Below are 10404 nucleotides of genomic sequence, written 5' to 3' on the forward strand. Positions count from 1 at the left end.
TTTTCCTCTACAAAAAAATCAATTGATATTAATTTTCTAATCAGAATTATTATTCGTTTTTCATTGTCTCATTTAGAGAGGTATTACTATTACTGTAGTTACTCTGGAAGCTCATTAAAGGTTTTTTCATTAGTTCTTTTTCCTTGTTCTGATATCGTTTTGTTGAAATTCCATTGCTGTATCATACACCTTACTTTTAAGACATAATGTTTCCCTCCCCCTATCATCAAACTTCATTTCAGGGGTCAGTTTTAGAAGAAGTCAGTGGCTGTTCGGCAAGGTTAGTGAGAACATTAGTCGGTGGTTCATCCTGCCAGTCAGCGTTGACCTTCGACGCTTCTGCTCTAGGTCTGAGTAGCAGCAGTTCACAGATGGCAGGAACAGCGGACAGCAGTTCTACAAAGAATAACTCTGACCCAAAGTTAGATGATGAAGATGAGGCCTTTACCCAGGCTCTTGTGACCATTGTGTTCGAGTACTTGTCTGTAGGCAAGCCTCAAGCCATCACTACTTGGTTAGCAGCTCTTCAGGTAAGGGTTTCATATTTTCAATGTGGAGGAATTTTATATTGAGTTTTTTTTTTTTTTTTTTTTTACATAGCATTTAATATACAGTACAGTAGGGTCCCGAATTATGCGAGAATTTGGTCGATGAAAGGCCTCGTGTAATTGGAAATTCGTATATTTCGAAACACATCATGGCGGCAAACAGCAACCTACCCGTCAATTTTTTTTTCACTCCATTTCTAGCTTTCTAGCTATATATATACTGTATATACACTGTGTGTGTGTATGTATGTGTGTATGTATGTATGTATATATTATATATATATATATATATATATATATATATATATATATATATATACTGTAGCTTTTATCTTAACAATACTGTAAGAAATCCTTCTTATAGATTTTTTTTATAAAATACTGTACAAAATTTCTTTTATGGATAAATAAAACAATAAAAAGTTGTTAAAGTTTTGATTATTTTATATGACTGTAGTATTTACTACTGTACTATGCATAGCTTACTGTTTTCAGTATTTTCCGAATGATGTAGAATTATTTCCTATAGATACAAAAAACGAAAAAGGGTTTTCAAGGTTTGATACAGTACGTATCTAGCAATAGTTAAAAATTACAGTATAGTACTGTATATCCATGATGACACTACCACACGTAAACACGGCCACTAGGCGCAAGTGTGCACTAGGCTGCTGTACGATAATCACGCTTTTTTTGCCCTGAGCGGTCATTTCACTAATGATAATTTTTCAAAGTTAATATAATTTCTTTATGCTTATAAATCGTAATTATAGTTAAAAGTAGGGATATTAATTAAATGGTTGAGTAAAAAACACAATTAATACTACTATTATTTAATTTCAAATGGCTACATAATACTGAATATTCTAATGGGTTCTTTTTATCTTCAATCGTAAATCTTACGCCGGGATAAGCAATAAAAGGAAAGGAATAGGTCTCTCTCTCTCTCTCTCTCTCTCTCTCTCTCTCTCTCTCTCTCTTCATATCGTTTCCTGTATAGTTTTCAAATATGTTCGTCATACATTTGTACATTATTTATCCCCTCTCTCTCTCTCTCTCTCTCTCTCTCTCTCTCTCTCTCTCTCTCTCTGCGTTTCCTTTCCCTTTATAGTTTTGTGAAATTTCGTTGTCCAGTCATTCGGTAATGAGAAGTCATTTTCGCTTTCGACATCGAAAGAAAACTTTGTTTCTTCAATATACTCATCACTGGAGGATTCAGAACTAGTGCTCTCATTATCAAACAGGTTATCATTATCAAAATCCACAACAAGAATATCATTTATTTCATCTAAAGGAATAACCTTCTTCCTCTTTAGACCTTTCATTACAAAAGGAACAACAGATAACCACTTATGCATGAACGCCCGAGCGCACTGATAAGAAACCAGTTCAAACCACAGTTTTGTAACATCAAGCTACCTTCAGAAAAATAGTTGCCAGACATCATATAAGTTTCTATTCACAGTCCCCATATGCTGAGAGTGTTGCCAAGTGGTGATCCTATACTTACTATACGAGTAAAGTAACATCACGAGACTGACGGCTTGTAAAAGGCAATTAAAGTCATGAACGGAATATACAGTTGAAGGCGGTACCGAGTAGATCGTGGTGAACGGTTTATCACGTGGGTGACGCCTAACAGGTTAAAAAAAACATTTTATATAGTTCGGTATTTTCTCTATCCATCCTCTCCCAGAAAACCTTCAAATGTGAATTATCGGAATGTGTGCAGATCTTGGCAGTGCGATAACTAGTTAGCGACTGAGAATAAAAAAAAAAAAAAAGCCCGATTGACGAATGACGATGCTGATGAAGAGGATATCGAATACCGATTTTTCCCTAATTGATTTTTTCTACGTTCTGTCTAATCCAATGTACAGTACATTCTTATGTAAAGGGCGAACCCCAACATTTCTTGATGCTGCTACACTTTAATTCTAGATATTTTACCACCAATTTATAATCTTTATTTATAATAACATCTTTAGTAAAAGCTCTTCAATATCACTTTCAGGAGTAAATGCGTTTATGATCGACGATGAAACGTAAAAAAAACGTTTTCCTTTTAAGAAGGCGTTTTTTTAGGGAAAAAAAAACAACACGAAATAAAATTGCTCATATTTCATATATTTTGATTTTCTAAGGATAAATAAAACATTAATTATAACATTATTATTACATAGTACCTGGTAAGATATATTTTGCCGCAAAAGTTAACCTATAGACAGATGTTAAAATTGGTTAGCGAGTTCGTTATGATCAGCGATGGAACGTACTAAACAAAGTAATGGGTTTGGTAGTGGTGACATGTTTGGCAGTAGCATGATATAAAATAGTCTTTATTTTGATGGTTTTTAATTTAAAGTTTAATGAATAAGGATTTTTCACCATAATCACAACATAAGTATAAAAATTAATTAGTACAAATATGGAATATTATACAAATAGGTGTTGGACAGTTAGGCTAGGCCTAGCGACAAGTTCACACAACAGATGGGCAAACCTTAACATTTTTCATCCAAAACTAGTCTTAAAATGTTTGAACAGAAATCTTTCTCTCACATTCTCCCCCCCCCCTTCTCAGACATCGGGGAACCATCACCCCCCCCCCCAATACAATTAAGAAAACAATAGATTTCCTACGCTTCGCGGTGCTTGACTCGCGGATTTAGAATGCTCCTCGCAAATACAGGAAAATTAATTTTTAAAAACTATCGATCGCGTAATTGAGGAATCGCGTAATTAGAACACGTGTAATTCGGGACCCTACTGTATGTATTTTAATGCTGACATAGAAGTAAGATTATGTAAAGAGAGCCAAGTCTGATTTTCAGTGACATTGAAAATTATTGACAGTTATATAACATCATTAGAAAATTTTAAAGTAAAAAATTTTTATAATAGAACCATTAAGTATATTGTAAAACAAATAGCAGTCACCTTTTTATTTGTAGAATTTTACAGTACACATATTACATTACATTGTTTTATATTGTCATACAGTAGCATTAGAATGTTATTGTTGCAAATCTATTCTTGGAAATAATATTGCTACTGTACTTGGAAAAAAAGAAGTTGACACCTGCTATATTGATTTTTTTCTTACTTCAAGGGTGTTCGTAGGGTGAAGGGACTGAGCCAGAAGACAGGATTGTTATTGTGGCAAGTCAAACTTATATCTCGGGCTGCTCATTTCCTATATTGTTTAACCTCTACGCCGACACAAACAAAGGAAGCCATGGTAGTGGATGATGGAAATCCAGTGCATCTGAGCCCCCTTGTATCGCCCGAGCAAGCGCTCTCTCTGAGCAAGCGATTGCAACTCATTACAGATTCGTGGTTTAAAGGTACGTTATTTTGTAATTTTGATATTGAATGCTTTTATGTGCTTTCAATCACTGCAAAATCACAGTCTGTAGTTTATACAGAATCAAATCAAATTAAACAAAAGCACTGACTGACCTTTACTGATTAAAAATTCATTTAAAAATTATAGGTTCTATATTTGTATACGTAGTGGAAAAATTTAATGTTCTTACACTTACATAATGTTTAGTAAGCACTATATCGGTGCAAATTTTTGAAGTGTCGCTACCTAGAAATCCCAAACTGACAAATATAATACTCAACTTGGAAGCTGGGATCTCTAAAACGTCGGACATCTCCCAAAAAACACAAAACAACACAGAGCAAAACAAAACACGTCTGACCAACGCAAGTGCTGAGGAGGAAAGAGGATAGAGGGTGGTGAGATGTAGGGGGTAGAGAGGGGGGATGTTGATGAAGGAGAGGTCTAATTGGTGAGGGATCACGCCCCAGTTTTCTATACCGACACTCAATGACTGAGCGAGCTAGGTTTATTCCTGGCATTCCATGCATCTCTTTTTTTTTCTCTGGTATATCCAGCAATATCTATGCCTTAGAAAAGGTGCTAGAGGAGCATTTTACTGGACGACACAGATTCCTCGCCCCAGAAATAGATTTTTCCTTCGTCAAAATCCCTTTTTTACTTCAATAAAAAGTAAGATTTAAGCTTTTTATACCAGACTGGTTTATTTAAATCACCAAATGAATATGATTGCTAAAATCAACATAATCATAGCTAATGATGTTAAATTTTTCTCTATGGAAGAATGACTTATTCTATTTTAATATTTTTGACAAGGAATAGGTTGCTTTAACTGTAAGGGACAATTGCTGTACTTGACATTGGTTGAATTTTGCATATCTTTTCATTGGTGTAAATGTACAATAACACATCAAGGTTTTAGTTCATCAAAAAGAAAAGTACCTGGCCTAGATTTTTTAATCCAGTCCTGTCACAAAAAAAAGAGGATGATGATTACCACATGTTGTTCCATATGTAAATTTATATTAGATGACATATTTTCTCATATTATAATGTGCAGTAATATAAATGTATAACACTTACGATGGCCAGTACTGTACGTCTGAAAGCGATCTAAAGCCTTTCCAAAACATAAGTAAGGATTTAGGTTATATAGCCCAGTACAGTACTTGTGTCTGTGAGGCCATTCATTGCTCTAAGTTCACCCAAGGTAAAGCTAGGTACACTATGAGGTAAAGGTTAGAAGAGGTTAAACTGCAAGATAGAAGAAAGGAAATGGGATTGGAGGTAAAGTAGGACGCAAAGCAAGTGCAGGTAGGTCCTAAAGGAATTCTGCAAAAAGTGCTCTGACAATCGTCATCAATTCGGTTGATTCACATGATTTGGATATACTTATCAGGGAATGGCCTTTGTGTTAATATATTCTATAACCAGAGCTGCCATTTTTTGTTGTGCAAGAGAAGCTATTATTAACCCTTTTACCTCCAGGCTATTTGGAAATTTCCAACCCTTAACCCCCATAGGGTTATTTTTTTTCAAGCACATTTTGCAGTATAATTTTTTAAATTGCTCTAACAGCCTTAATTTTTGACATAGAGAGGTAAGGTTGGTCTCATTCTCTTGGAAAATGCCTGAAGTTTCTCAAAAAATTATCAAAAATATGCAAAAAAAAATTTAAATTGCATTTTTATGCAAGGACGTACCGCTAGGTCCATGGGGGTAAAGGGATGAGTTTTGTGAAACGTACCAGTACGTCCTTTGGGGGTAAAAGGGTTAAAATTTACCCCGAGACTAAAACTTCAAATTCCTAGACTTTTCCATAAATAAGAAATAAAATTGGAACATAAAGTTACTAATGGGTATTGAGTTTTGAGGAAAACAAAGAAACATCATGAAAAGTAAAAATCAATAGAAATTGTTGCCTGGGCCTTAAGAGATGTTTGAAGGAACTCTGCAAATGTCATTATGATAAAGTTAATGACAAGCCATATTTGTTATTTTGATGCCCTTTTTTTTATGTCTAATGATATGTCATACAACATTTTATGAACCAGGACTTACTTATGACTTGAGTTTTTTGTATAGGTAATATGAAATATAGAAACCATAAGGACTGCAATTTAGAGTAAGAACGTGAAAGTACATAACTACAGCCTAATGTAATTAATGTCATCATGTTGAATAATCATCATATTTTCTTACAGAGGTTAATGAGGAAATTCTACGCTATTGGAAAGGAGATTTCAGAAAACCTTTTTCTGCAAAGTGTGCGTTTACTTTGCTCATGCAAGACCTGCCGATAAACAATACTGCTCTAAAAGATATCCAAGGTAATGTAATTAACAGAATTTTTATAATAAAATTTAAGATTTTGATACTGTACTTACCTCCGAGTCTCTTAGTTAATATCTATGAAGCGCGAGATTCTTCATTTTATAAAGAGAAAGACTAACCATCAATTTACGTTTTGATTAACTTCCTACCATAATTCAGCCATAGATCTCGACATTGTAAGGTCACACCTTATCAAAATCTCATCAGTTATCTTTCTCGTGGCAAATTCCTGTCCTACAAATTAAGATGAGATTCAGCAGCTGAATACCAGACAGGAGAATGATACTCAAAATAAGGCCAAATCAAAGAATTCAAGCATTTATTTAGAATAGATTGATCACTTAAAATCTTGAAAGACTATCAATAAGCTAATTTTTTGTACAATTGAAAAAGGAAGAGACCAAATACATCCCCAAAAGTAAATTTGCTATCAAGAATCACACCTAAAATTTTAAGTCGTATAGAGATAAACATTGTCAAAGCTGAGATCTGGATGGTGAGGAGCCTTTGACCTTAACCTACTTACAATTGAGTTCAAGCCTTATGTATGGGTTATAGGTGTTTTCCCTCTCTATTAATATGTAATTTCTATTTACAAGTAGGTTGACTATCTCCCATCACCAACATTAATAAGAAACTATCTTCCTCATTCCTGTTTTCCTGAGGCTAAACTAACTAGTTTAGCTTTTTGGTTCCTTGAAAATAAGTCTTGATGGACCTTGATGCTTGTGGAGGTGTAGAACCATATGGTATGTTTCCATTGTTTTTATAAAAACTACTGATTTCTTTGCTTTTAAGTTTTCTGTTATTTTCTACAAGTTAGGGAAAAGAGGTTCTTTTTGCATTTGTTGGAGAGTAGGTATTATAACCACATTAGGTAAATGTGTTTTTGGTAGCTATAGTCGTGCTGAGTACCGCGCCATGTCCACGAGTCCTGTATTATCTAAAGGTTTTGAATGTCTTTTGTCAAAACAATTAGATAAGTATTGTATGCTGAAGGTAATATTCTGTTCCCTAGCTTGCAGTTTGGCTTCCACAAGGCCTGTGGAGCATGTGATGCCCTTCTTAAAATTTTCAATGCGCTACAGAATTCCCTTGATGGTGATAAGGAAGTTTGTATGATTGGCCTTTATTTTTAGTGCTACCTTTGATTATTAATCATGAGGCCATTGTTTTCAAATTCTAACAGTTAGGTGTAAGTGGGCTTAGAATCATTATTGAATTTTACAGTAAGGCAGATATGCGAGAAATATTTAGCAAAAGGTAAGGAGGTGTATGTTGCGTTTATGGATCTGGAGAAAGTGTATGATAGAGTTGATAGGGAAGCAATGTGGAATGTGATGAGGTTATATGGAGTTGGTGGAAGGTTGTTGCAAGCAGTGAAAAGTTACTACAAAGGTAAGGAAGCATGTGTTAGGATAGGAAATAAAGTGAGTGATTGGTTTCCGGTGAGAGTGGGCTGAGACAGGGATGTGTGATGTCGCCGTGGTTGTTTAACTTTTATGTTGATGGAGTGGTGAGAGAGGTGAATGCTCGAGTGCTTGGACAAGGATTAAAACTGGTAGACGAGAATGACCATGAATGGGAGGTAAATCAGTTGTTGTTTGCGGATGATACTGTACTGGTTGCAGACACAGAAGAGAAGTTTGGCCGATTAGTGACAGAATTTGGAAGTGTGTGTGAGAGAAGGAAGTTGAGAGTTAATGTGGGTAAGAGTAAGGTTATGAGATGTACGAGAAGGGAAGGTGGTGCAAGGTTGAATGTCATGTTGAATGGAGAGTTACTTGAGGAGGTGGATCAGTTTAAGTACTTGGAGTCTGTTGTTGCAGCAAATGGTGGAATGGAAGCAGATGTACGTCAGAGAGTGAATGAAGGTTGCAAAGTGTTGGGGGCAGTTAAGGGAGTAGTAAAAAATAGAGGGTTGGGCATGAATGTAAAGAGAGTTCTATATGAGAAAGTTATTGTACCAACTGTGATGTATGGATCGGAGTTGTGGGGAATGAAAGTGATGGAGAGACAGAAATTGGATGTGTTTGAGATGAAGTGTCCAAGGAGTATGGCTGGTGTATCTTGAGTAGATAGGGTTAGGAACGAAGTGGTGAGAGTGAGAACGGGTGTAAGAAATGAGTTAGCAGCTAGAGTGGATATGAATGTGTTGAGGTGGTTTGGCCATGTTGAGAGAATGGAAAATGGCTGTCTGCTAAAGAAGGTGATGAATGCAAGAGTTGATGGGAGAAGTACAAGAGGAAGGCCAAGGTTTGGGTGGATGGATGGAGGGAAGGAAGCTCTGGGTGATAGGAGGATAGATGTGAGAGAGGCAAGAGAGCGTGCTAGAAATAGGAATGAATGGCGAGCGATTGTGACGCTGTTCCGGTAGGCCCTGCTGCTTCCTCTGATGCCTTAGATGACCGCAGAGGTAGCAGCAGTAGGGGATTCAGCATTATGAAGCTTCATCTGTGGTGGATAATGGGGGAGGGTGGGCTGTGGCACCCTAGCAGTACCACCTGAACTCAGTTGAGTCCCTTGTTAGGCTGGGAGGAACGTAGAGAGTAGAGGTCCCCTTTTTTTATTTTGTTTCATTTGTTGATGTCGGCTGCCCCCCAAAATTGGGGGAAGTGCCTTGGTATATGTATATTGCAAAGAGTTGCTGTTGATTGACACCATAGTTAGTATAGGAATGTAATATCTGGTGTTCCTCAGGGTAGTGTTTTTGGCACTAATTTCATACTATATACGCATGATACGTGGTATGGTCTAGGAAACAAGCTCATTGCATATGCAAATGGTGTTACTATATTTGCATCAATTCCATCTTCTAAATGCAGACCTCCCTTAACAGAGATCCAGCTAAAATTAGTGCATGGTGCACATGATGGGCCATGAAGTTGAACCGTAACAAAACTAAATGTATTTTTGTAAGTAGGTTGAGGATAGTGGCTCCTCAACATCCATATCTCAGCATTGATAATGTTTCTTTAACTATATGCAACTACTTTAAAATTTCAAAAGTATTTCGTGATTGCAAATATACTTCTGAGAAACACATTTAGTCTGTTTCTTCTTCAATTGTACAAAATAATTGGCTCATTAAGAAAGTATTAAGATTGAAGGTGATCAATTAATCTATCTTGAAGAGATGTGTTAATTCTACTTTGTTTTAGTACTTGTTTACTTGTCAGATTTTCAGCTGTTGACTCATTTCTTAAAATTCCTTTTTTTTTTTATCATTCATACATGAAGGTATGGGATTTTATAGTGCCTAATCTGTACATTCACTTTCACAAGAAACATGAAAAATAGTCATCATTAAAAGTAACTTCTAAATTGTATAAAAAATTAAGTTTTAAGAAATTCTAATGAACAACTTTTTGTATTTAGAATTATCCTTCAAGTAATTTTTAAATGAAAAAATTGTAGATAAAAAAATGTAGAGGTTAGAAGTAACCTCAAAATAAGCTTTAATGGGGACAATTCCTGCACTTTAAATTATTGAAAACACACATTAAAGGATTATTAAATTGATATATTTTTTTCAGACTGTAACCCTCTGGCGTTGCTCTCTACATTACGGAAAGCTAAAGTACCGTCTTCAGCAATACCTGGTTTGGTGAGAACACTCTATTGTTCGTAGTTTTGTAATTTAAAAAAATTCTTTGATATGAAAATTGTAGATTCTTTTATAATAAAAATTAAATATTGTTTTATTAAGTATTTCAAGTGCCCCCAAGAGAAATAAGTGGTTTTGTAATTGTGGGGTGTACTTCACTTCACTTCTTCATTTTGACTAAACTCCTAGAGAAATTGCTCCAGTACGTGCAGATTCGGCAACCATTAACTGGTAAGTGTTGATTAGCTCATTCAAATGTGATTTAATTTTCCTTATGTACTTTATGCCACAAAGTTTCACCTTCCTGGTGGCCATCATCAAATCAAAGTTGTTACTGAAGAGTACAGTTGTGGTAAATCCTAACACCTTGTCATCTTTGTGTTTGACAATTATTGTCCCTATCACATCATTCTGTCCATACATTGTGGAAAATCCTTTCTCTTATAACATATTGCCAACGTTGATGTACCTGAAAAGTACAATCCAGTAGGTACAATGTGTAAAGCCATCGTTCATCTAGAATTTGTATATTTTCAGTGTCTTGTGTCATGAGTACTGGTGATCTA

The 10404-nt window shown here is 35.4% G+C and overlaps 1 protein-coding gene across 2 annotated transcripts in view; it reads left to right on the forward strand.

Moving 5' to 3' along the window:
* shtd (shattered) overlaps nucleotides 1-9932 on the forward strand; it is a 59571-nt gene extending 49639 nt beyond the window's left edge. For both annotated transcript variants that reach the window (XM_068374971.1, XM_068374972.1), the window contains 4 exons: nucleotides 243-530; nucleotides 3661-3895; nucleotides 6102-6227; nucleotides 9768-9932. In XM_068374971.1, the coding sequence (XP_068231072.1) occupies nucleotides 243-530; nucleotides 3661-3895; nucleotides 6102-6227; nucleotides 9768-9862 (744 nt within the window). In that variant the 3' untranslated portion in view covers nucleotides 9863-9932. The remainder of the gene's footprint in view (nucleotides 1-242; nucleotides 531-3660; nucleotides 3896-6101; nucleotides 6228-9767) is intronic.
* Nucleotides 9933-10404: the final 472 nt, after the last annotated feature.

Source organism: Palaemon carinicauda, chromosome 6 (genome assembly GCF_036898095.1).
Source record: "Palaemon carinicauda isolate YSFRI2023 chromosome 6, ASM3689809v2, whole genome shotgun sequence".
Taxonomy (NCBI): domain Eukaryota; kingdom Metazoa; phylum Arthropoda; class Malacostraca; order Decapoda; family Palaemonidae; genus Palaemon; species Palaemon carinicauda.